This window comes from Gavia stellata, chromosome 9, assembly GCF_030936135.1.
Source record: "Gavia stellata isolate bGavSte3 chromosome 9, bGavSte3.hap2, whole genome shotgun sequence".
Lineage (NCBI taxonomy): Eukaryota > Metazoa > Chordata > Aves > Gaviiformes > Gaviidae > Gavia > Gavia stellata.
This window is the reverse complement of record NC_082602.1, coordinates 22,071,978-22,099,081: the sequence shown is the minus strand read 5'-3', so window position 1 is coordinate 22,099,081 and position 27,104 is coordinate 22,071,978. Positions and strand designations below refer to the sequence as shown.

The 27,104-nt window shown below is 39.9% G+C and overlaps 1 protein-coding gene across 1 annotated transcript; it reads left to right on the top strand.

The window, feature by feature from the left end:
- The first annotated feature begins 634 nt into the window (after window positions 1–634).
- On the top strand, window positions 635–26,758 carry HTR7 (5-hydroxytryptamine receptor 7). Its single transcript, XM_059821319.1, has 2 exons — window positions 635–1,161; window positions 25,924–26,758. Exons 1-2 carry the CDS (start codon window positions 635–637, stop codon window positions 26,672–26,674), a joined length of 1,278 nt encoding a protein of 425 aa, XP_059677302.1. The 3' UTR covers window positions 26,675–26,758.
- Window positions 26,759–27,104: the final 346 nt, after the last annotated feature.

Genomic DNA, 27,104 nt, shown 5'->3' with positions numbered 1-27,104 from the left:
CACCGGAGCAAGCACGCCGAGCGGCTGTCACCGACCGGAGCGGCTCAGCCGGCGGTCACTTCTGCTCCAGGCGCGTCCGCCCGCCCGCAGCTTCTCGGGTGCGACCTATATATATATACACATATATGTATATATAGGGGGGTTCCCGAAGCGCCCCCGGCTTGGGGCGGCCGCGGAGGAGAAGCCGGAGGAGAAACCGGCGCCCGAGAGCGCGGCGCGGACGGGCCGTGGTGAAGGGGCGCTCCCCGCCCCGCCGCTCAGAGGGGGAGGAGGGAGCGGGGGGGCGGAGCGGCTGCCACCCCGTCCCCCGCCGCCGCCGGAGCAAAGCAGCCGCGGGTGGGAGCGGGCGGTGGGCGCGGGTGGGCGGGGAGCGGCCGCCACTCCCGCCCCTCTCCCTGCGGGCTGGGGGCGATGGCGCCGTGCCCGCCCGCCCGCCGCCCGGGGAGCGCCGTGGGCGAGCCCGGCTGCTCCGGGGGAATTTGAAGGCTGGGCCCCCCGGCGGGCCGCTCCGCCGGCTGCGAGGGGGCGGGCGGCGCCGGGTGCCCGAGGAGGAGCCCGCGCAGCAGCCGAGCACTCCGGGCAGCGGGAGAGCCGGCGAGCGGGCGGAGGGGCTTCATGGGCAGCTCACGCCAACATGGTCCTCGCCCTCAACGGCACTCACCTCTACGGTAACCTCCGGCCCTTGATCCTGGAGGACCCGCGGGCGCTGAGCGGCGGTGGGATGATCGCCGGCTCCTGGCCCCCGCGCAGCCTGGCGAAGCTGGGCCCGTCGCCCCCTCCGTCGGCGCTGCCCACGGCGAGCCCCCTGCCCGCCAACGACTCCCAGTGCGGGGAGCAGATCCTCAGCTACGGCAACGTGGAGAAAGTTGTCATCGGGGCCGTCCTCTCCCTCATCACCCTGCTGACCATCGCCGGCAACTGCCTGGTGGTCATCTCCGTCTGCTTCGTGAAGAAGCTGCGGCAGCCCTCTAACTATCTCATCGTCTCGCTGGCGCTGGCCGACCTCTCGGTGGCCCTGGCCGTCATGCCCTTCGTCAGCGTGACCGACCTCATCGGCGGTGAGTGGATCTTCGGGCGCCTCTTCTGCAACGTCTTCATCGCCATGGATGTCATGTGCTGCACGGCCTCCATCATGACTCTCTGCGTGATAAGTATCGACAGGTGAGACACCCGGCGAGCCGCGGCCCGCCCTGCCCTCCCGCCGCTCCCCGCGCACCGGGGGGGACCGGCACCGGCACCGCGCCGCTGCCCGCCGCCCCCGGGAGCGAGGATGTCCGGCCGCCGGCGCGGGGGACCCGCCGTGAGCGGTTCCACCGGGCGTCTCTTCTGCCTCCTCCGTGTCCCTTGGAAAGGAGCTGTAGACAAGCTAAGCGCACGGAGGGAGGCGAGAGCAAGCCTCGCAGCCTCTCCTCTTCGAAGGAGCCCGCCGGAGCAGTGCGTGCTGCCTCCCGCGATCCCCGCTCAGGTGCCTGGTTATCCCGCTGGTTAACTTCCCTGCTATCGTTACGGAGTCAAAGTGTCAGAACAAAACTGGCGCTAAACTGTCTACGTTTACTGTGGCTCTTTACAAGTAACGGGGCATTTACAGCTGCTTTAAAATTTGCAATGTGTATCTTTAAACTGCTTTTACCACGGCTGGATTCGACCTGATTCTTCCGAAGCGGGTGACAGTGTAACCTCACTGAGTTCAGTCCAGTTCTACCAGATCAGAAAAGGCTCAGGAATTACAGCTGATGAGGGTTGGATCATTATTCTAGTGCAGTTCCAGAGTAGTTCCATTTCAACTGACAGAACCATTTTTGACAAATCACCTTTTGTTTGAAGGAAAAATTGCTTTCAAATATTTGCCTTTTTTTTTAAATTTCCTCTGCCCTCTTAAAAACCAAGCTATGCTCATTGACATACAGCTTCTTCCAAAAGATACAGGCGCTGGGGCAATAAGAAGGTGTGTAAAGACTGCAGAAGTGGATCTTAGACATTCATTTCTGATGTTAAGGTCTCACATTTGGCCATGTCTAAGCTCTCTTCTGCAGAGGGAGACTAAGAGATTCCTTTATTCCATGCAGTTCCCATTCTAAATTAAGTTGCAGCCTATAACTTCCCTCTTCCACAGCCTAAATCATATGCTGAGAATTTTAGCATCTAGAGGGAGACTGTTTTCATTACAACCCATCACAATTAGCAGAAATTGAAGAACTTCTTAACTAGACCGTAGAATTAGTTTTTCAAGTCCAACATCCAACAGCCTTGAGTGTCTATTTCAGAAAGTTTTGGGAAAGAAATCTGCATTAGGTTTATGTGAAGAAACAGTCTTTCAAAAGAGTTTCCCACGATAACTGGAGGTTGTTTCATGCCAAGGAGTGTCACAGTTTATATTAATTTCAAAACTATAATTTCTGTATAAGCATCCCCTGCTCTAATGCTCTTTATTTCATGAGTTCTGTAGTGGCTAGCAGTTATCTGAATGCTGCAAAGCATCTCGTAGCAATGAAATCCACATACAGACTTTGACTGAGTATCAAAGGGTGGGGTTTTTTTTGCTGTTGTTGCCTTGAAATTTACTGTCTTTTAACTTAATTCCAGTATTGTAAGAAAATACGAATAGGCCTGTCTACCTCCCCAGCATTATTCTGGTTTTCTATCCTATCTATTTTGAAGATAGGTGATTTAATTTTTTCACTCTCTCCACATAAAGTACTTCCATTCTTTGATCATTCTTGATGTCCATGTCTGAGCTCTCCACCTTTATTTCAAATAACCTTTTAAAGACAGGTTAATGTAATTAAGCTTTCTTACCCAAGCAAGTATGTGTGACTGATTCACATAGTAGCACTGGAGTAATCTAGTTTTACTCTTTTTAATTATTTAGGTTAACGTTTGAGGTCACTGCTGTATGCTGAACAGGGGTTTTGACTGAACTGATCACAGTGATGATCGGGTCTCTTGCTGTCTTCTTTCCATTCTTCCTCCACTCCTCTCTTCCCCCAAAATACCAACAAGAGATATAGCTATGTATTTAGAACAGAATATAACCTATTACGAATGACTGATTTTCATTAATAAGTGCTGGTTTAAGCCAGAATTATTCTCCTCTCATCTTTGCATTCCTACTTCTATCACTGAATGTTTATTGAACATGATCTCTTCATAATTCATCATACTGTTGTCTGCTCCTCGTTTGAAATCAAAATTCTGTGAATCGTGATTCTTTAACCTCTGCCACCCAAATCCATTATATGGTTAAGATAGGTGATATCATAAATAAAAGGAGACAAGCCAGCAATTCATTACCAGAATGTCTCTACCACTTAGCAATAAAGAATTAAAAGATCTCCATGATTTATAATCCTATTTAAAAACAAATAATCTTAAATTGTAACACTGCTCAGTCAGGCCAAAGGTTAGCCTGGGATGTTAACTAATCTTTGAATAGTGAATATGTACAAAATATGTAAACCAGGGAGAAATGATGAAAATTAAATGTGAATGATAGAATGTTGCCAATGTAGCATTGATTTTAATGGTGCTATCTTGCCTGCAGTTGTTCTTACACTTACATAGTTAGGAGAGCCTTGAATGATCAGTGAGGGAGACGTATGTCTGAAAAAATGAGTACCTCCAGATAAAGTGTTGTATGTAGTACAGGAGTTTGCAAACCACAATGTGTATAGTGGATTAGAGGGTCAGACCATTTTCACAAGGACATTTTTTCCACGGGTTTGATGGAAACACTTGCATGTTTTACATTATCCAGGAGGAGAAGATCTCAGGTGATACAGCCCTTATTATCTCAGTGCAAAGAATACAAATACAAGATGAACCAGGAAATCCAGAAGCAGGGGAGGAGAGAATGAAATCCACCGTCCTTTAACTTGGCTGCTATCCTTGGTGCCATTTAAATACACTTGAACCTTGTAGCACAATTAAGTGACCTGGGGTCACACAGGAGACATTTTTTTAGGGAGAAGGGTTAAGATAGGGCAAAAAGGAACATTTTTTAAGAATAATTATGAATTGCACTGCCACCTGGCTCTTTAGGACAGTTTAGGAAGTCTCTGTTGTCATCCAGTAAAGTCCCTCCTGAAGGAAAGATGAGGCTGTCGCAGGCAGTGCAGAGACAGCAAATAAGATGGATATTTTAAAATTTTTATTGTTAAACCTCTAGGTTCTTCCTGAAGCAGATATGAGAATCAGCTGAAAAAAGCTACTATCGAATTAATCTTAAAAAACCGAAACAAAACAGTTTGTTACAAACCATTAGGTAAGGTTTATAGGGAGAAGTAATATCTTTTATTAGACAAACAAATATAACTGGTAAAAAAGAGGCTTTGAGGCCTTTCCAAACAGGATAAAATGAGTAAATTGAAGAGGCTTTTTGATTTGTTTCCCTTGGACAAATATGTGCTACTCAGCTCATGCCACTGAGAGCCCTGAAATGCCAGCAGCTGGCAGGTCTATTGCACACAGAGATATTTGCTGCACAGCCCTCAGTGGCAGATGTGTTTTTCAGCTGAATTTATCGGTTGGAAAGCTCTGAAAGATGCAGTTTAGCATGGAGTCTACAAATGGACTGGTTTCATTGTGTTGGAAAAAAAAACCTCTTTTTTTCCCAGTCAGACACATCAAATACTGCTTGGACTTTTTAAGTTGCTTCTACTCTAAATTCTATAAACATTAAGACTGCAAAGTACATATTAGTATGCTATTATAGGGATCTCTGACTTTGTACAGGGTGCACAAGAAAGAAGCTGGTCTGAAAAGGTCATTTCATTATCCACAAAGAACTAAATTTGTGGAGATTGTGAGATAATGTCCATAACGATACCAAGTTTTGCACTATTATGCTTTTTTTCAGATCGTATCTTTCCTTTTATTTCACAATGTGAAAACTTCCACAGCACTTTATCAGGGTGACCTGAGATGAGCATGTTATTTTTGAGGTATCTCTGTCTTATTTAAGCCTCTACTTTGGAAGAAGGCTATCTGCTTACAGGCAGGTTGTCAGAAGTAAACCCAGATGTGACGAAGAGGCAAGCGTGTTTCTTCCTTTCCAAATTTCATAAGGATTAAACAGGCAAGACAGCTTGATACCTGGACAATCAATATTACCTTCACTATACTCTCCATCCATGATATGCAGGATAGCTCTGGAGAAAGGTAGGAGTTACAGAGAGTTTCGCAGAATAATTATGCCTCTTAGTGGGTTTTTTTGTTTGGTTGTTGTTTTTTTCTCTTAAAGCTCCACTTGTCTATCTCTGAATTAAATAAATTATACCACATTTAGATTCCTTCACATTTAAGACTGAGCGAACATCGGTAGTGAATTACAAGGGAAGGTTGCAAACCACATCTTAGTGGGTGAGTGAACATATAAAGGGAATTAATTGAATTTAAACTGGTGGTGTTTGCATGCTGATTCATCATGTTCTTCTGACCCAAGATAGCTACAGAAATCCTGTTTTGGAGAGTATCCACTGGATAACTGAATAGGTAGCAATTTTTAATTCAATTTAAAAATAGCTCTTTGGCTTAGAAAGTGATAAAGTAACATAACTACTCGGAGACAGTTGACAAATTATAACCCTTTCTCCACACCCTCACAAGTAATGAAACACTTTTTGGGGAACTTTTGCAGTCTGTATCTTAGCCAACAATTTGTGTGTATTCCAGACTTCCATTAAATTGATGAGGATTTAGAATCGGTATGCAAATGGTACCAAAGTGGGCCTTTTTGTTGTGTCAGATTTTTATACACAAGGATTGGTTCTCCCTCCCTGTTTGATATCTTTTGCCATACTCCAGGTAACTTATCCTTCACCTTAGAATCTCAATCCCTAAAAGCTCACCCATAGCAAGTGTCCTTGGTGCATATCTGGGAACTGAGGAGCTCAGCGCCTCAAAGGAAGAAATTGGGACTAAATTTAAATAAAGACTTAAGCGCTTTAAATAGAATCCAGGTGTCTAAATTCTGCCTACCTCTAAAACTGATAATGTGACCTGAAAACCCTGTCAGTGATTTCCTAAGCCTAATGGCACCTAAGAGCCCTGTGTGGCTTCCTGCTTGGTATGAAACTCTTCTTTTGCCTTCAAGGCATGAGTGGAAAAAGCTGCAGCCTGTTCAGCCAGCACTGCTCAGTTCATTGAGAAAATACATTGAGATAGGTATCAAAAAATCCTGTATGTAATATATTTTAGATCTAGAATAAATATAGGCACCCACATGCAGTGCCCCCATGAGATTTTGTTCAGTATATAGTATCACAGCCTTGAGAAAAGCAGAAACCTTCTATTTACACAGAAATAACTGAGGGATCAAGAAAAACCTAAAAGGAACTATAGGGAAAGTATGTGATGGAATTGCTACAGTTGAAGTCTATATTGCAGAAAAAAGTTTTGGGATCAATATGGCAGCTAATTCCTAACCACCACCACCATCACAAGAGCCATTCTTTCTGTTGTTCTACATGATAAACAACTGTATTCTTTCTAAGTCTGTAAATGACTTGTCTAGCTTACAAAAGATACAGACAGCATTGATACACTGAAGTGGAAAAAAGCAGGGTTTTTTATTCCTCTCCATGTAGATTTTCTAATTTAGTCAACTTAAAGAATGTTCCTCATTGTTGTTTCTTTTGCCAAACACCACTTCTTCAATCTCAGTTTTATTATTTACATTGAAAAGAGACACAAAATTAATTTTTGCTCCCAAATCCGGAGATGAAGAAGTTGAATTGGAAGTTGGATGCATCAAGTAGTGTAAGGCAGTGCAATGTGTATCTCTCACAGAGAGCCAGCTCCAAAGTAGGAAATGAAGCTGGGCTGTTTTGCTGTATTAACAAGATCGCACTTCTTTAGGTACCTTTCTATGGCATATTCAGGTATCTTTTCTCATGTCATGCAGGCAGCCTACAAGATATGCAGTTACTCAGACTGTAACCTGTTCTTGGCCGTAGCAATTGCTTTGTTATGTCTTTGCAGAGACATTATGTTTTATGACTAGAGTGCCAGATGCACAATAAGTAAGATGGGAGGTAGCAAAATAAAAGATATTTTATCAAGCAGATGGACTATTTTGTGAAGACTTAACAACTCAGGAGTAAAGGGGGTTCTTTTACCACCAAAATGAGTGAAAGTTTTGTCCTTCTGCAGTGGGAACAGGCGTAAGAGCTGAAGTTTGGTAGGTACGTCTCATGGCTGCACAGTAGAGGCTGACAAAGTTTGGGAAGCTAGAAGACGTTACAGAAAAAAATACGTAGATTGATTATTCTATTGCTGTTATATACTGGATGCGTTTAAGTAGTGTTACTGAAAGGGAGTCATGAAGATGCAAGATAATCTAGAGGTGGCAGTGAAAAGGTGACTGCAATTGGTAATGTTCCAAGGTATGTATGAATGAGGAATTATAGTCCAGTCAATATCAGGAAATTTGCAATTACACCACATTTACATGAATTCCTTTTCTTGAAATTGGATGTTGCATTTTCCCCAACAATTGAAACTATCTTGTGTTTGCTCCTACCAGAGTTTAACACTGGATGAGTTTTCAGAAGTGTTTTTGGGGTCTCTAATTCTTGGGGGTTCATCCAGACATTTCAAAGGAGGCTGATAGTCAGAGGTAAGGGAGCATTAATTCACATTTTTGCCAAGCAGGGCATTCTGGAGACATTTAAAAAGTGATTTTTTTCCTGTCAAGGTCACAAAACCAGTTTCCGTAAGTGAAGTTGGATTTGCTTCAAGATTCACAGGAAAAATACAATTCTAGAAACACTCCTCTTAGTTTTTGAAGGGAGCTTTCAGAAATATCTCCTCATACAAATGACAAGAATGCAAATACATACCGTAGTGGCATGATAGTGTAGAGTAACCTGTGTACACTGATATCAAACTACATTTTCCTAGAGTGTTTTTCTTGAACTGAATGAGTACCATAGAATGAAACATCAAAGCATTTGTAGTCATTATACTGTGTCTATAGCAAGATTACTATATCCCTGGTAGCATGTCCCCACAACCTTGTAGAAAAACAGAAATTAATCAAGGAATGTTCTTTGACTTTTCTGGAATAATTTTCTCTAAGACTTATTTATAAAAAATCCCTGTAAATTATATAAGGAGAATATCTTATTTCTTTAAAAGAAATCCAGTATTATTTTTAATATTGATGTTGAGTTTGAAACATTCTATTGGAAACATTTATGGCAACTTTTGAAACAGAACATCGCATTTCATCTGCAGTTGATATTGTACGTATGGCACTGTCTTTCAGCTACAAACACCTCTTTTTTTCCTCTCTCAGTATATCACACAAAGATCTGGTCCTTCCTCTGTGCACCAAGAAATCTGAAGAAAGAGCTGGCCATTGTAGGTATTGCATGAACATAAAAGAGCTTGAGAAACAGTTGAGTCTGCCAAGGTGCAGTTGTCATACAAGAAAGACTGGGGAGCAAAATTTACAATTACATTGTAAAGCAATGCTCACTGCAGTTTTGTCCTAATGGTCACTAATATTTGTAAGGTGAGGATAATTTATTTCAGCTGGAAAGCTTACAAGTTTTAGTTTTTCATCTTGTACTGGATAGCCAACTATTTCTAAAGGATTGATTCGTAATACATCTATCCCTATGTATACTGAAGATAGAAAGATGAAATTTTTTGAGCAAACTCTTACTACAAAGGTTACATTTTCCTTTCCAAAAGACTCCAGTAATTAAATATGTCATATGGAAAATTTGTTTCTATTCTGCTTGAGCTAACATAACAAAATTAAAGAGTGCAGCAGCTTTGATTTTCTTGTACCTTGCTGTTTACTCAGGAGGTTTTATATAGAACATCTAGATTATCTGATACATATGGGTGTTCCGTACATTTTAGCATGTATGCAAATCAGGTAGTGATTCACCTCTAACAGTAAACAAGTTTTTTGGGTAGTGTACAGACAAGAATGAAATTTCTAATAGTGCCAGCTGTTCTAATAACATGCATAGCTGAGATGTGCAGGGTAATCAAGTCAGTACTGAATATATTCCTTCTGTCTTTATCCTGGCCTTCGCTATCAAATTGTGAGCTAGCACAACAGACCTCTGAGGGGGGTTAATATCATCATGGGCAGTTGTTTCACTGCAAAATGCTCATGATTGTTTAAAAAAACCAACCCAAAACACAAAAACAAGGAGGAACATTACAAAAATACCTTTTTTTAAAGTAAGGAGAAACCAGGGTGAAGTCTATTCTTAGAGGTACGTTGTGTCTTGATGAAAAAGCTGGCAGCAAAGTTTTTTTCCTGAGATATATCAAGGAAATGGGTGGGGGTTTGGTACTGTCAAAAACTTGAAACCAAGTTTTTTAGCTTGTGGAAGTGTAAGTTAAAAATATAACCACAAGGAAAGTTGGTTATCCATTTTTGTTTACAGTTTTTTTATGTTCCTTTAAGGAGACTGTAGGAAGTAGAGGTAAAGCCATATGAAAGGTAACACTTTTCTCATGTTGGGAGCTATTTGTCCTTCAGGGTGTAGCAGGTTGAGGAGCAAGCAGCAGCTTTCCACGTATTAACAATGGTGAAAAAACTGCTCAGGGACCAAGGGGGTCTGGGCAGAGTTTGTTGTATCTCAGACACTCACTGAGTTGGGTAAAACCAGAACTGGAAGCAAAGGCTTGCCTGCAAGGGCACCGTTTTTGTCAGAGAATTGTGTCCAAACTTCTAACTCACCATGTGATGAGTTTTCTGTATTTAAACAGATCAATTTTCTAGTTTTCGTTTAAAAAATAATTGACTTTTTTGAGTTCAAAACTCTCCAGTCTTTTGGGGAGAGCTTGTTATTGGACATCTAGGCAGACACATCATGAGGTCTTCTCCCAATAATCTGGCATGCAGCTGTGCCACCTTCAGTCCCGCTGAAGAATACTGATCAGTAACCTTGCTGGCATTGGAATCATCATTTCTCATCAGCTATACAAGTACCTGTAATCAAAAATGTGGCCTATTACTGCTGCAAGTTAAATTGATACAGAGTTTTCTTTAAGTACATTATTTATAAATGGTTCGCTTTTCATGAGAGATGTGTTGGAGACTAGGGAAAATGTATTTTAACATACGGTTTGCAGATCTCCAGAGAGGAACACAAAAGGAAACTGCAAGAAAACCAAGTCTATTGTCTGTAGTGTATGTTTACTAGCTAGAGGACTGTACCCATACTAGAAAACGTAAGGATTTTTGAATCAAAGTGAATAATAGTGGCCTAGAAGATTTACTCTGGTAACAGGTATTTAGAAATTGGCAATAGGCATAGAAATGAGAAGGTGGAAATGGAAGGCATGAGCACAGATAACAGAAGTATATGCTATTATCTAAACTTACTGTGGAATTTGCAACGTAACTGTCATCATGAATACAAACCATGAAAACATGTTATGACTGTCATGAAATATTTCAGATACACAGTACCATTTGCCAGAATAATTTTCTGTAAACAGTTCTCCATGTGGGTTGTTAAATTTTGTTTATTTGCTGTAGAAGTCGACATTTAACAAGTAGTTGAAATACTAAAGCCCTGAACAAAGTCAGAGCGTGCTGTTTGGCCACAAATTACTTGGAAATATTTATACCATGACCCAAAACAGCTGCTGACAAGATGCAAAGCTTTTCTTTAGTAGTCTAATACGATGTTTTGATGCTAAAAATAATACAGCTTTGGCTCTAAAGACTTAATTTTTGCATTGTTATGTAGTAGTTTCCCTTTTACCTTAAGAGTCTGCATCCAGAGACCCAATTCTTGGCACAAGCAGTTTTAGCAACAATACCGATTGTAGTCTCTCAAGAGTCTATTGTCCCATATTAAAAAGCTATTTTTGCTAAATGAGTTTGGTCATTAGCAGAATGCAAGCTTAATTTTTTCAAAAAGAACTGAAATTAAAATAGCACAGTGGACTGTTTTCCTGTGAATTAAACAACACAAGAAGGCGCGTAACATTTCCAAAGCCTGTTACTTAACATGAAGCTTCTGCAGTGCTGCCTAAGTGTTGAAATGAAGGGAGCATCTTATCAAATATCCCAAACACCTGCAGTCTGCAGTGAGCTCCCCGAGATGTCCATAGACTAGCTGTGGTGATTCATCCCACACTGATGCCAAAGTTCTGCTCCTAAATTCAAATGCATGTTTGAAGTTGTTAGCCTGGCGACGAGAACTGATATTATTGGAAGCTGTAGGCACAACAATAAACCTTAGGTATTTCAGTCTTTATCCACACAAAGTTGATGCCACCACATCTCAGAAGAACCTTAGAGTTGCCAACTTGCTGCTGAGAAAAGCGAAGGAAAGACATACTCACTGAGAGATGAGAAGGGCTTCCTTCTGCTGATCCCACTTATTTCACTACTTTCATATGCGGTGTAGCATCTGTAAAATGAACAGAGAAAAGAGGTCTGGGATCCTTGATAATCTCCAAATCCCACTATCATGAAAGACTTTGGAGGAGGAGATGGTCTATCATTAGCTGTACCTATTTCTGTTTTAGCATAAAGGTATAACTCTAAATTCTGGGGATCATGAAAAGACATTGTAAAAGAATTGTGACACCACCCCCCCCACCCCCACCCCCCCCCCGAGCTGGACAAATGATCATTTGTGGATAATCTAGCTGAATCTGGCGTCAAATTTTGTCATTCTGTACAGAAAGCCCAGGAGAAGAGGGTCAGAAACTCCTTTCTTGACAGGAGAAAAGCAAAAGGTTTATTCCGTAGATTGAATGTACTATGATTTCATGCCTGTGAAGTTGATGGTAGAAGTTTGTGTTGTGTTGAAATTTGTTCTATATTTTACATATATTTAGTGTAGCGGATTTTGCATGATTTTAAAAAGGGAAAAAAAAAAAAAAGAAAGATGTTGCTGAAGGAAAAGGATATACTGTAGTGGAAGCCTGTTGTGGGTAGGCCCTTGTTCAACAAGACAAAGAGGACACGTTATCCTGGCTAATCTCCTTTTTTCAGGTTTCCTCTCTAGAGATCTCTAAGCTTACTTGGAACCGCCTTTACAAAAGTAGACCTGGTGATGTCTGAAATGGGGAGTATGAACTTCTGGATTTGGATTAATTTTTACTGAAGCAGCCAGTTGGAAAAAGCCAGCAACGTGGAACCGCAGCCTGGCAGGTCCGAGCAAGACCCAGGAGGTTCAAAGTTCATTAGAGTTCATTAGCTAGAAAGAAGTAGTGTCCGTATGGCCATTAGTTTTTTCATTCCCAAACCTGCTGGTAAAAATGAATAAATATTATGATAAATGAACTATTAAATACTGTGGTTGTGAAGGGCTGAACATACAGTTTTACCCACCACAATTTGGGCTTTGCTGCAGTTTTTTTTCATCACTAGATGTTTCTCCCCTTCAACCTTCTCTTTCAGTTAAAGGGCACCTGGGGCTGTGTGTTTAAGGATTCTGAGTGGTTGCAAGGGGAAGAAATATTTGTAAAGTAATATTGAATTCCTAAAGATTTTCTATTTCCAGTTTATAGAGGAGAGCTTGATCTGACCAATTTATTTATTGAAACTAAATTCCAAAATATCACTGAATGAGACATTTTCTGAGGAAAATGACAGCAGGCAGGAGGATTACATGTGAAGGGCGAACTTGGGATCTGGTGTATAAGCATGCTGTAAATAAATATGTTAGTTAAAATGAGTGCTAAGGAAATAAATGACATATGGTTGGGAGATGTGGTAGCTACAGCAGACCTCACATTCACTGACATGAAAGATGATGAGACATGATAACTTCATTCTGTACCACATACTGAGCAGACAATATACTGCTAAAATATCAAGAAATGGCAAATAAATAGCTGTTGTATAAGTTACAGGGAAGGAATCACCTTATTATCTTCTCATAAGTCCCCGTTCCAGAAGTTTCTGCTGGAAAGGACTGTGAATAGCAGTTTTCTAAAAGGTTCTTGAATTGCAGATACACAATTTGATGTAACCTCCTGCCTGCCTTCCTTGATACCTTCCCCTCATGCTGTGCTCTCTCCAACCCACTGCCACCCATTCCAAAACAGGTTGATTTCTTCCTATGATAGGACCTATTCATTTTAGGAAGTGAGACAGGCTTTTACTACTGTAAATGACAAGCAACCCCAGAGTCTGCATCTTTAAAAAACTACTGGTATTGTAGCGGATCAGCATGGGATGTTCTGTTATCAAAGTATTTTACGAAGTTGAGATGATATTGCTAGAATTTATTTTTTTAAACTAATGCAATTAGAGTTATTTTCTGGTGATGTCCTCTTTTGATATTTCAGAACAAGCTGGTTCAGTTCATTTGCTTGTATGTGAAAAGCAGGGTTCAGTGCACCATTGTGTTTCTAACCAGTCAGTTCAGGATAAAAAAACCTCTGGATTTTTCCTTCATAAAATTCAGAATGAAGGCCAATTTTAAAGCTTTCCTGAAACACAGCACGGATCTTTTCATTCTTCACACAGCACTGCTAGATACCTGTCAGTATGTTGCTTTGAGCAGAGGTAGCTTGTTCTTCTAGTGCTTTGACTAGAGTTGCACTTAGTTGCTTGTACTCTGGAAATTTATTACAAACTCCCTACCTCATGTTTTGGGTAGTTTGGTTGTTTTTGATTTTTTTTTTAATTGACTCAGCCTTACAAAAAGTCTTTGCTTTGTTTGCTTCTATTCTCAGTAAAGCATCACTGATCTAAGTTAGTCAGCCAGAATATATTGGTGTTTGAGGAGATACGGTGTCCTTTTTCATCTCGGACTTTTTTATGAAGCACAATTACTTAGATGCTTTGACTGCTTCAGTACCTCTGTTACAATCCCAAAGTTACCATTTCTCACTTTTGTTCTGTTAGTGGGTTTTCTTCTTGCTTTCAGACCTATTTGCATTGACAGTTCCTTTGTGAGAGGATTACATTACTGAAAAGTGTATTTTATGGTGAACTACAATGACAATTCAAAAAAATATTTTCCAGGAAAGGAGTGAAATTAAAACCCATAGTTCCCACTTTCTAGGAACAGTAGGTACCTCTGGCTGACATTTCCACAGGTAACATCATAGAGAAATCCAGACCCTCTACAGACTCTATGTAAGATGCTTTGCACATTCCAAAGTTTTAGAAGTAAGACTTCTAATTAAATCTGATTTAGACATTCGATTTTCCTGTGTGTCTAACACAGTTTATTGATATACTGCTGAGCTTGGGCAAAAAAGTTGAACTTGAGGTGAACGTTTACAATTTTTACTTACCTGACCCAACGGAACATAGCAAAATGTTTGTGTGATTTTTGACAAATTCAGATCTGCCTTCAGGCCAATTCAGCTATGGACAAAGCCAAAAATGTCCAAGTAGGTTAGTTCTGTATTGAGATTCACCCATAATCACTACATAGGTGTTCGTTAGGGCTCTTGCAAAATTACTGTCATGGAGAAGCAAAGAGGAGAATTTGGACCAGGTCCTCCCAGTATTTTTCCTGTCTCTTCAGGGAGAGGAAGAGAAAGAAGGGGGAGGAGGGAAGAAGTATTCTAGAGGGAGTTGTTCCTTAAGTGCTTTGTCTGGAGATATTATGTTTAAATTTTCAAGGAAGGAAGAGAGGGGACATAAATATCAGCGCATTTAAATAACTATTCCCTGAAGATACTTTGTTTTAATATAGTGGTATTATCAGTTCAATGGGCTGTGATTTTTCATTTCATTCATCACTTATACTGTGGAAGTTTCTGAAATGCTTCATTTAATTGTACTAAAGACATCAGTCATGATTTTCTAGTTAAAGTTGTAGGAGGCTTTCATTTTGAAACACCATTATAACTTTCAAAATAATTCCTTTTAAGCTGATGTTTAGTGTCAATCCAAGCATGACTCACATAGTGAAGCTAGAGAAAATCACCTTAGACATTTCTACTTTATGGAAGTCTGATGAGGATTTTCTTTTTAAAAAAGACAATTTTTCATAGCTCTGAAATCAAGCACCCACACATTTTAGCTGAAGGTATCTGTTAGCTTACCTCAAGCAATAAAAAAAACTGGTTATGCAAGTAAAGCACCAACCTTGGCTTGTGAGGACCCAGTGATCGGAGTCTATAGGCTTATTTTGTGGTTCTGGGCAGGCCACTTAAGCTGCATCTAAAGTGACAGACGGGTATGCTCAGGGCAAACCCTGATATTCAGGTTTCCTGATCACCCAGAGCAGAGCTCTCTGCGGCTCCCTGTATGTTTAGGCTTTCTCCTGCGAAAAGCAAGGGGCACAGGAGGCCTGGGTATTGTGCCGGTATGGTGCCAGGGAACAGCCAGAGCGCCCAGCTGGGTGCAGGGACTTGGGAGTTCTGCCTTTTTGTGTTGTTGAACTGGACATCCCTGGACTGTTTTGGCAACCTCCTCCTCCTGAGAACCATCTAAAGGCCTGGTGTCCCATCCCCAATCTGAGACTCCACCACTCATCCTGAGAAACTCTCCAGGCTGCCTCAGCGGCATCCACATAGGCACCCACCCATGTGCGTCTGCAGGCACGTCAGTACCCTCTCTGAAGGTTCTCCTAGAGTTTGCTCTGGTTTCAACTTGTTTCTAGCACATACATCCTGCGCCCACCTTGCTGCCAGGTACAAAGGGGTCATCTGGGGTGTGTGTGTCTATGTGCCTGCACAGACATGGGAGGAGAAGATGGTACGCTGATTGATACATTGGCCAAAACATAGACACAGATCCTGTGGGCTATCAGCCTGCCTCATTGCTCACCTAAGGGATGTTTGTGCTGGTGTCTGGCAGAGTACAGAACTGAGAGAGAACACACTGCAATTTTTATTACAGCCTACTTGAATGCTTGCAGAGAACAGGATGGTCCCAAGACTGAGGCGTGTCTGGTGGTTGTCTCCTGGCACGTCTCCTCTGGCCGGGCTGAATCCAGCAGGCTGGCCTGGCACCACGAGTGCTCGTCTTTGCCACAGGATAACACCAGTCAGGGTACGGAGGGTGAGAGATCTGAGTTCTGTTAAAAAGTTGTGAGTTTGAGAACAAAAACCCTTTCCGAAGGCAGTAAGGGGGAATAAAATAATTTGTGAGAAGTACCACAGACTCTGGCAAAACCCGAAATCTTTATTGGTTTTGACAATACCCCTGGACATGAAGGACAAGAGGGATAAGATGGGAGGAACCTGAGAGAGGAAAATGAGGATTTTCCAGGCATTCAGCAAAAGATCATGGTTAATGCTTGTCTTCTGACAGACTGTAATTGCCAGAAGGACAGTGAGGTTTATTGTGCAGGAGACAGAAATGCTTGGGAGTAAGGATCAGAACATGAGATTAACTCCTCAGGAACTAAGGCCATCATAAAGATGATTTCCAGTGCTGAAGCATTCCTCCCCAATTTCTTTATTATAAAGAAGAAAGAATAGAGGTATGTCATTTCTTCTCCAGTGCCTTACCAGCATCCAGTGGTCCAGTCCTTCATCCAATTAATTCACTTGCTGTTTCAGATTCTCTAGACTGATAAAAAGAGGACAAACATAAGTAACTCCCAGCACATCTCCATCTTTTCTTCTCTCTTGAGTCCCATGTAACACCATTAAGCAATATTTCAAGTCAAGCGTCATCCCTCCCCAGTGGCTTTTGAACTATATGCATTTATACTCAAGGTCTCCTCTGCTGCTCCTCAAGCTCACTGCCAGCGCCACCTCCCTCCAGTCATGGCAAATCATTTACTTGTCATCCTCAGATTAATTTTCCCTTTTCAGATTTAACCAGTTCTCCTCTACCGTATAAAAGGCCATATGAGATAAAACCTCTTCCCTAGCTTTCTTCCAACCTGAACTACTTTTTTCTGCACATCCAAGCTGAAACGAACATTGCAACACAACGAGAAACAAATGAGAATGTGATTTCTCTTTAATACTTTTCTAGAACAAAGCTTTTCCTATCTTAGTCTTCTCAGATAGTATCAGAAGGCTAAAATATCTTCTTTGCCCTCTCAAAAAGGGGCCAGGCATCTTGTAAGAACTTAATAAAATGAGATACTGCATCATACACATAAACATGAAAAAATAGTCACACGAGACAGTCATCAGTGTACATGTGATTAGATGCTCAGCTAGGTACAACAGTTAACATGATGCAAATGCACTGCATTTGTTTCTATGAGCCTAAAACATTTTTGAATAATAAAAAGGCACTCAATGTGGAATAAACTGAAGTATGAATTTTAAACAAAATAGTGTTTTCTGATATAAATCACCTTATTGAATATAGCAACAAACAGCTATTTTTGCTTTTCTTTTTTCTCCTTGATTGATGAAGTGAGTTAACAACTAGTGTAAATTATACCATAGGGTATGAAACTGTAGCAGGGCGGGAGGGCCTGGCCTTCTGAACTTGTGAAGCAGTTTGCGTGTATACTATGGTGAAGCCCAAGAAGAATTTTTCAGTGAAGTGAGACATTGCCTAAAAAGCCTGAGAAGCACTTCTCTAGGAACTATGCCTGAAATATTAGTAATACCTATTTTAAATTCTACTTTATCCTAGATTTTGATTAATACAATTTTTTACTTTTGAAAAGAAAGAAAAATTTAGGAAGAGCCTTTTGACTCTCTTCTCACTTCTTCCACAAAAAAATTAGGTCAATGTTAAATAAAAGGAACTTGCAAATCTATGGGGGGTGAAAGGGCAGAAGTGGGTAGTGTGTCCCCTGACACAGTTATATATTTTCTTTTAGAAAATAATGAAATTATTTATTTTCCTCAACCTTGCACATTGTTGAACAGTGTAAAGAAAAATTGATTCATCCTATGTGTGACTTGCCCAGATTTAGAGAGCCTTTGAAGTGTTACAGATTATCTATCAAGTGGGGTGAGAAGCACTTTTGAGCTCTGTATATAATGAATCCTATTGCACTCAATAAGCAAACCACACTTATATATGGGAAACCAGAGATGATTAAACCCGCAAAGTTGGAGTTCAAACATTTTGAAAACGTTTGAAAACGTCTTCCATTACAGCGTGCAACTTAATTCTAAATATTTCTTTGCCAAAACCTTTTCAGTTTTCAAATGCATCTGGATTTTACAAGGCAGGTGAAGGATGGAACGGGCTGAAATCCATTTCCCTTCTTATGTCTCCCTACCTTTACATCATTGGTGAAGACAGAAGAAAGGAAAATACACGCGCACTGTTTTCGTGAAAGACAGTTAATAAGGGTATTTAGTCTATAATATAAAATATTTATTTGGGTAATTGCAAAATATTGGCTAGGAAATACATTTTATCTAACATTCAGGCAGTGTTGCAAGATAAATACCAGCAACTACACGTTGGGACCTTTTCTTCCTAACAGCATATCATTTGCAGCAGAAAACCAAAGGCTACTGAACTGTTTTGTCAGGAAGCTAAGAACAAGGTGGTGACCAGTGACAAATATTTCGACAGTCATGCAGGGGGAAACGAAAGGCAAAGGGTGAGGACAGGTAAAAGAAATTTGCCAAGGTCTGAAAGGAAAACGGAATATGTTTTCAGAAATTATGACTAAGGTGAAGGAAGTTGAACGGAAAGTCATGGCACGTCCCTCTGGCAATACGGTTGTTATGTATTTCTTAGAATGAGAGCAGAATACATCCCCCCATCTATGGGATGGATCTTTTAGGTCAGTAGGCAAAAATGAAGAGGGAAAATACAGAGCTAAGAGAGAAATAGAAATAAGACAGGGCAAGAAAGTGAAGTAAAAATAGAATGAGTGAAATAAAAGAATGAAAAATAAGCTAAAATAACTAAGAAAAATATGAAGCTGTAAAGTTATGCAATATGAGAGGAAGAAAGTCCATGAAAGTACAGAGAAACTGAAAGAAATGTAAGACAGGAGAACATAGTCTTCTACTATGCAAATTACATTCCTTTAGAATGAACAGATACTTAATTTTGATTGACTTAGTCCTCCCACACTGCCAGAAAAGCCTACACTTCTTGAGTTCCATCAAAAATAAACCCCTACAATGATTTTTGAGAAAAAGAAAAATCAAGTCAGAACATTTACTATCTACAATAAAAGTATAGTACTATATTCAATATGTACCCACTCTAACAGTGGCAACGAATGTCTTTCTTTTGTAAAGATAATTTAAGACATTTAATTGAGAGCAAGAAGGGGAATAATGGAAAGTGTTAACCCTGCTGAAAGCAAAACAAATATTTCATTCTCATTCTTCCAAGTTTCAAAATTAAAGTGTCACTGTTGCAATAATAAGAATAATGTTGAAATTGTGTGAAACATGAAGCATAAGCACGTAAAATAATAGATACTAAAACATACATTTAAGATCTTTCACGTTACTGCATTCTACATCGACTGAGAAGGACAAAGTAGAGCTTTAATAATTTCTAGCAAATGCAATAAAGATGTGGAAGCTGGCCACTGTGCTAAGACTTTTTATAAACTATGTACTAATTCACTACATAGAAAAGATGCAACATTTAACTAGATGGAGTGTGGAACTAGTTGAACAAAGTCTTTTTTTCTCTAGTGAATAATGGTTTGATTTTGTTATTTTTGCTGTCTCGCTGTAACATTGCACAATGTTTGATGTTTAGGTTTTAAAGTGATCTAATTCATATTCTGAAAGCTGTCATATATGGAATGAAATCAGCAACTTTGTTCACTTCTGGGAAGCAGAAAAGTATTTTACTGCCTCTGAAATATCCTCCTCTTCCCTGACAATAAACTGGCAGTTATCATGATGTGATTATGAGGCCAGGCTGTATTGCAGAAAGACAGGTATCAATACTGTCATACAATAATTTACAAGGTTACTTTTTACATTGTAACACCATAATCGTGCACTGTAACGTTCATGTCTCAGCACTTACGTCTTTTTATGTTTCTGTCCCTTTACTTCCATCTCAACTACTTAAATATGCCACGGGAATAGTATTTCCCTGATCAGTTTCTATACCTTATTCTATTTAAAAGCAGGTCTGTGGGACAGAGCATGTGTCGCTTAGTGTAAACACAATAACTTTGAAAAGAAGAGAACAATTTCTGTTAGGAGGTTTGACATAGCTGTAACAGAAATAATAGATTTGATCATGGGTTCAACTTGTTACATTTACATCTAATTTAGTGTTTAATGTATCAAAGTATAAGAAGAAAAAATCTAGATCAATCACTATACTAGGGAGAATACTTCTGAATGCTGGATAGCTTTTAGGAATGGCTCCTATTCTTGTGAAATGCCTCTTAATGTTGCACTGAATTAAACAGAAAAATTATGAAAGATCATGAGAGAATCACAGCCACCGAAGGAAAATCAGTAGATCAGCATTATTCTTCAGAATAAGTTGTTACTGCAGGTGAATCATTAGATAGGACTCTATAGCTGTGGGTTGGCAAAGAAACTAATACAAGGAGATATGTATTGAAGCCAGAAAGCTGCTGTACTAGAAAAAGAGCACAAAAGCAAAGAAGTAAGCATTTTTGTGTCTCTGAAAAAAAATAGTTCTATGACACTCTTAAAATTCAAAAATAGGAAGATCTGAAAGAACCTCAGGTTAAGAGCAACTCCTAGTCAAATGGTAGAGTGATAACACAACAATATGTTGAGATTCCTGGTAGAAATAGCTGTGATACACATCTAAATAATTTCCAGTATAATGTTTCTAGTTCTGTTCCATAGTAATCCAGTCTGCTTCATAAAAGCAAAGTCAGACAGTGAAAGATGCTAAGCTGATTCTGGAGTAATCATCTGTTAGATCAGGTCAGTGAATTCTGAGAAATGAATGTGGACTAAATAGAACAGAATTCTCTCTGCCTATAAAGTACATGAAGCCTAGAGACAAAGGAATTAGATGTGTGTGCTTCAAAAGCAGCGTAAGTGATCCTGATGTCGTGGTGCATTCAATTTATTATTGGCTTGGGCAGGAGGCTTCAAAACAGTTTTAGTTCTTTTAGCTGTTAGGTTTTCTATTACTCTGTGACTTTGCTCGCAGTAAGAAGCAAGTCCTTTTACTTCTTTTCTGTACCTTTTAGCCATGTAACAGAGGTAACAAAGAAAGATTTTGGCCACAGGATCCCAAATTAGATCATCCTATTTACTATTTTCTATTGTTGAAGTTGATGTAGCTGTTAAGTCTCAGTTTGCTTTCAAAAGGTACGAGGACTAGACCCATCTCAAAGTTTCCAATGTAGCTATGAACAATTCATCATTGTTACAGCTTAAATATTACAGCTATATTTAGCTTTCTCAGGAACAAACACAAAGGAAAAGAAATGAACTTTTCTCCTACTGAAAAAAAATAAGGTACACACCACTAAAAAAAAAAAAGTCATGCCTGGTTAACCTGAAATGCTACCATGCCTGGCACTGCTGCATTTTTTCTTCTTGGAGGAAGAATTGGCATCTTTTTCTATATCTACAGAATTACTGATCAATTCAGCCACAAAAAGATAGCTATTCACATGAAGGTGATCAGAAAGATCTCCCTGAAAAGTTCTAGAGGATGCTGAGTAGATGTCTATGTGAACGTACTTATTGGTAGTGCAAATAAAGAAAATTACTTTTCACAATTTCCTAGATTAGAGAATGAAATAAATATATTTACAAGAAAAGAAATTGTATCAAACCTTTCATATTTTTTAATATACTGGGACACAGTAGTGGTCCAGTTTGATAATCATTGTGCAAGCAGTAATGTATGACAGCCATCACAACAATCAAATAGCTAAGACAAACACAAATGGGAAGAGGAAATACAAAGAGTCACAAAATGGTAAGATGATGAGCCAGAAACAGACACCAGGGGCTGTGGATGCCTGTTCCCTTCCCATATACCATTCTGCTTTCCATGTATGTTACATCCTAACACTTGCTTTAACATTTAATATATTGAGCACACTGTAATAAGAAGTACCTGTGTGGTCTACAGTTCAAATGACAATGGAGACTTTTAGCCCTGTACGATAAAAACTATACTGTGTGGTCGTTGTAGTGCATCAGTATCAAAAAGCCAGAATGAAAAAACCCACAGACTGATTGCTCTCAGGAGCAGTCCTATTCAGTTATAATGGTTTTACATTAAATGGTGTATAACAAGTGCCTGTCATTAAATTGCAATAATTTAGAGGTACTGGGAAAGAATACTGGGTCACAGGGAGCCAGATTTTTATTAAGCAAAAGGAAAGAACGAACTTGTTCATTTACCTTTTCCATTGTTGGTGTTTTGTGGGTAAGCGTGGCAAAAGGCAATAATTCACAATAGCTGACAATAGCACCCCACGAAGGGGGAAGCTCTTTATCCCTCCCCCCCCCCCCTTTGAACAGAGCTCCAGAAAGAGGACGGCAAGGGATAATTTTTCCTCCCTAGAGCTGGGCACCCTGCGTGCGCCTCACACCTGAATGGGACGGCAGCACAGGAGTCAGTTTCTGATCCTCCAACAGGGAAGAGGAGACACTGAAGAAATGATAAGAAACCAACCCAGAATGGAGATGTGCTTGTGCATTTACATGCATTCGTTTAAGACAAAATTTACTCTCTCCCTCACCATGTGTCTTCTGTTTGGTTTATGTTGTCGGCTCTATTTAGAGCTCTTCGAGCAAGGAGCTGTTTTCCAGATTGCAGTGATGAGATACAAAAAAAGTTCCCATAATCTGGGTTTTTTTTATTGTATCCTCTAGATACTAGTGCCAGGTTCTCCCTTCTCATTTTTCTCCACTCACCCAGCAGTCTTTCTTCCTGGAATGGCAGCAGGACCATGACCGGAGTACGTGTCGTGCTGCTTGTAGAGTTGCCTGATAGTCATTTTCTGTAGCATCCTGCACTTTGGTGTCCTGCACATAGCATCAGGCAATGCTGGATGAGTAATGCCATGACCAGAGGCCATGCATCTGCAATACTGTGCTTTTGGGGAGTAACCTAGATAAAGTCCTCATTGTGCTGGGTGTACTATGGATAGATACCCTGTCTGGTAGAACCTTGTATTCAAGAAACTCAGAGGAGAAAGAACAGGAAATAGCATTGCCCTTATTTAACAAGTGAGAACTGAGGCACAGTTTCTTCCCCACCAAGATCTAAATGAAGATCTGTGGTGTGTAAAAGAAACAAATCTCAGAATAACAAGTCTGAGACAATTCTTTCTTGTGGGGCATAGCCGAGATACGTAAAATGGGCTTTTTAGGGAATTTGACTTCATTCTTTCCTAGCAGTAAGGCCTCAAAGTGTTACATATTTTTGGAATGATGTGGTAAGTTCAGTTGATTTACCTTTAGTAATTTTTTTGGAAGGTAGTAATTAAAGATTAAGCATTATGAAGCATACTTTTGCAATGAATTTGACACAGTACTTTTGAAGTTCATGAATCTATGAAGTCTTGGACACTCTCTAGTGTATTAGACAACAGTAGTGATTTACATTATTTTGAAGTTGCAAGTAAGTTTTCAAGACTAATGGATTTCATATATAGAGATAAAAAGATAAAATTCCTTCATTTATGCCTGCTGACTTTTTTTCCCTATCATACTACATTTAGCAAAATGGATAAGGCAGAAAGGATGCTGGTGTATTTTTATGTTAATTAATGTATTTTAATTTCAAATAGCATTTTTGAAGCTCAGATAGCTTCCAAAAAAGCAGTACCAGGGTAAAACTAATGAATTTTAATTCTTTTCAGTATACTTCTGCTTTCATCAATTCTGTTTGTTATATTCTGATGCATGAGAATGCATCAGTGGGCATTCAGAGAGTGCAACCCACAGATCTGATTTTTACAGAAATCCAGTTTAACTTTTTTAGCTACATAATAAAGCTCACCTCATAAGCATGTTAATTTTAATGACCAATTGGGTAATAGCTAGAAAAAATACATACTTCAGGAGGGTGGACCAACTTTTTAAAGATTTTTTTTTTAAAAAGAGCACACTGTAAGTGACAAGAAAGCTTTCTGACAAAAGATGTGTTTAACTCTTTTGTAGCTAAACCCTGCTATTCTCAGGGAAATTTTAAGGGTGTGCCGCTCTTGTCCCAGAAGGGCTGCAGCTAATAAATTACCCTTGCTACAGTTACATTAGTTAGAGCAGAATGATGTATCCCTTAGGTAGTTAAACTCTGGAACTTCACCACATTAACCCTGCTCTTCTACATCTTGGAGCACCTTGGAAAACTCAGCTCCTTGGCTCCTTAGGAGCGCAGTTTTAGCCATGATGCTGTAAAACAGAAATCTGTGGACTCTACAGTATGCCCACAGCCTCAGGAGCTGGTGCGGTGACTATATTCCAATGCTGATTTTGAGGTCCACAGGAAACAGCCTTTTTTAATAGCATGGTCAATGTATCACACTGCTCTAATCCCAGCCAATTTTATAACTGTTCTTAGCTCACGGCCCCACCAGGCACAGCTTCCCTGGCACAGTACTGGCCTGCTGTAATTTACTTGTGCATGCTGCCAAGAATAGGGCACAATAAACCAGTTCTGTCCTTTGCATAACACTTACCATATCGAGTAATATAAAATCAATGATGTTGTTGAGAGGGATTGTTGTTACTCATCAGAACAGATCACGAAATGATGCTTCCTTATCCTTCCAAAACTGTAGCACACCTGAGTGCTTGTATAAAGTAGCAGCACTGGCCATAACTTACTGCATTGCAGTAAAATTAACAATGCAGCATTCCACAGAGCCAGACAAATACTTATATTTGATTTGCTAGTTGAATAGAGAGAGAAAAAATGCTCAGAAAAATATATTTTTAATCACATTACTGTATTTCTTGCTTGTAACCCTCCAAAAACTCCACTGTGTAACTAAACTGGTACCTGTTGACACCGAGATGTTGTATTGAAACCTGATTTGAGACCATTTCTTTTAGAAGTAACAAAGTGAATCACACTGATTTTTCTCAAAATTCTTTCTTTTGGGGGGACGAAAAAAAGAACAATTTGAGAAGTTAACGGTAACTCATAGGTAAGTTCCAGCTGAGCAGAAACCAAATTTCAAAGTAAAAATGTTAGGTGTAAAAGAAAGCATCCAATTCCATCTAAGAGAAGCTTCCCATAACTAAAGAGGAAATAAAGACATTTTCTGTAGTTGAGAGTAAACACAAACTTAGGATGTTGCTGTCCAGCTATATAGGGCCATAGTGATTTTTTTTTTTTTTTAATTAGGAAAAAACCCCATAGTTTTAGCTATCACAGCTTAGGAAATGTAGAAGTTCTCAACAGGCAATTTTTTTTTTCTGTGAAAACTTGACACGCTATAAGCATTCTTCTTGTCTGTTTACAATTTACCACCCTAAACTTAGCTTCTAGTAAAACTGTTTTTTCCCCAGGTCTTCTTGAACTGACACTACGATAAATTGTTATTTTGTTCAGTAAAAGTTTCAACATGGAATAAGTGTAATTTCTTTCTAATTAAATGATGATAAAAAATTATCGTAATATTGAAATAATCTACTCTTAGCATGAGTTTGCAGTTTGTTGGTCCCATCTGAAACATGAAGGTAAGAATGACAACTCATCATCTCAGTTTAGTGGCAAGTGTGAATGCACACTTGTTTTAACTTAACCATGCAGTCAATACAAAAAGTGGTAGGCTTTAAAGAGTGAGCAGTCATCTATACTCCAAGATTTCATACGTTAGCCAAATAAAATTTAGGTTTCAGAATTTCCTTAAAAGCCAAAAAATGAGTCATCTGCATGAAAATTGTACAAATTCATTAAAATCGCAGTCGGTTATGGCCAATGGGAGATTTCCTTCTAGAATAAAAGACCTTTTATACAGAATGTCAGCACTATAAATTTTCAAGTGAAAGACACATGAATTTATGAAATACACGCAAAGAGAGGACTGAAAAACATAAAATAGAAGCCTTAGCCAAAGATGTTTTGGTGTAGGGCAGACTACGTGAAATAACTTTTACCAGTGAACCACTGCACTATGTAGTAACTGTACGTTATCATTCTAGGTACCTGGGAATAACGAGACCTCTTACGTATCCTGTAAGGCAGAATGGGAAGTGCATGGCCAAAATGATCCTGTGTGTATGGCTCTTATCTGCCTCTATCACTATACCCCCACTCTTTGGTTGGGCCCAAAATGTAAATGATGAAAAGGTTTGTTTGATCAGTCAAGACTTCGGCTACACCATTTACTCCACGGCAGTTGCATTTTATATTCCAATGTCAGTGATGCTTTTCATGTACTATCAGATTTACAAAGCTGCCAAGAGGAGTGCTGCTAAACACAAGTTTGCTGGTTTTCCCCGGCCAGAAGAAATGGAAGGGATTTCTATGAATGGAGTTGTAAAACTGCACAAGGAATCTGAAGAATGTACTAATTTTTCACGACTCCTAAAGCATGACAAGAAAAACATTTCCATCTTTAAAAGAGAACAGAAAGCTGCCACGACGCTTGGGATTATTGTTGGGGCTTTCACTGTCTGCTGGCTGCCCTTCTTCCTCCTCTCAACCGCCAGGCCCTTCATCTGCGGTACTGCATGCAGCTGTATCCCACTGTGGGTTGAGAGAACATTTCTATGGTTGGGTTACGCAAACTCTCTCATTAACCCTTTTATATATGCCTTCTTCAATCGGGACCTGAGGACAACTTACCGCAACCTCCTGCAATGCAGATATAGGAATATCAATCGGAAACTCTCAGCTGCAGGGATGCATGAGGCTCTGAAGCTTGCAGAAAAGCCAGAATTTGTTCTGTAAGGTCACTCATCCTTTACCATGAGAATTTATTGTTTTATCACATCAACTTTTTCCCCATGGATTTGAAAGAAGTGTTATGGGAAGAACCAGGCTTCTTGAGCACTGTTAATGCAGTCATCAAGAAACTGGAAGGTAGCAAGGTTAATTCCTGTACAGCCCACCAGTCCTAGTGAGCCTGGAGAAACAAGATAACCACCTAAAGAATTTGGGTGTAAGAGGAATAGCAGAAAGGGGGGAGGTAAAAGGTAGTGCAGGATGTTTGAGTTGCTAGTAAGGAAAGAGCAAAGTTGGCCTAACCCATTGGCCCCAAACAACTTTTGGGTAGTAGGTCTGAATGTTGGATGCATCTTGTATCCTAGAGATTTTTGCTGTAATAAAGACCTGAGAATGGTGAAACGTTCAGTATAATTAATTTCTTTCCACTTTTTTA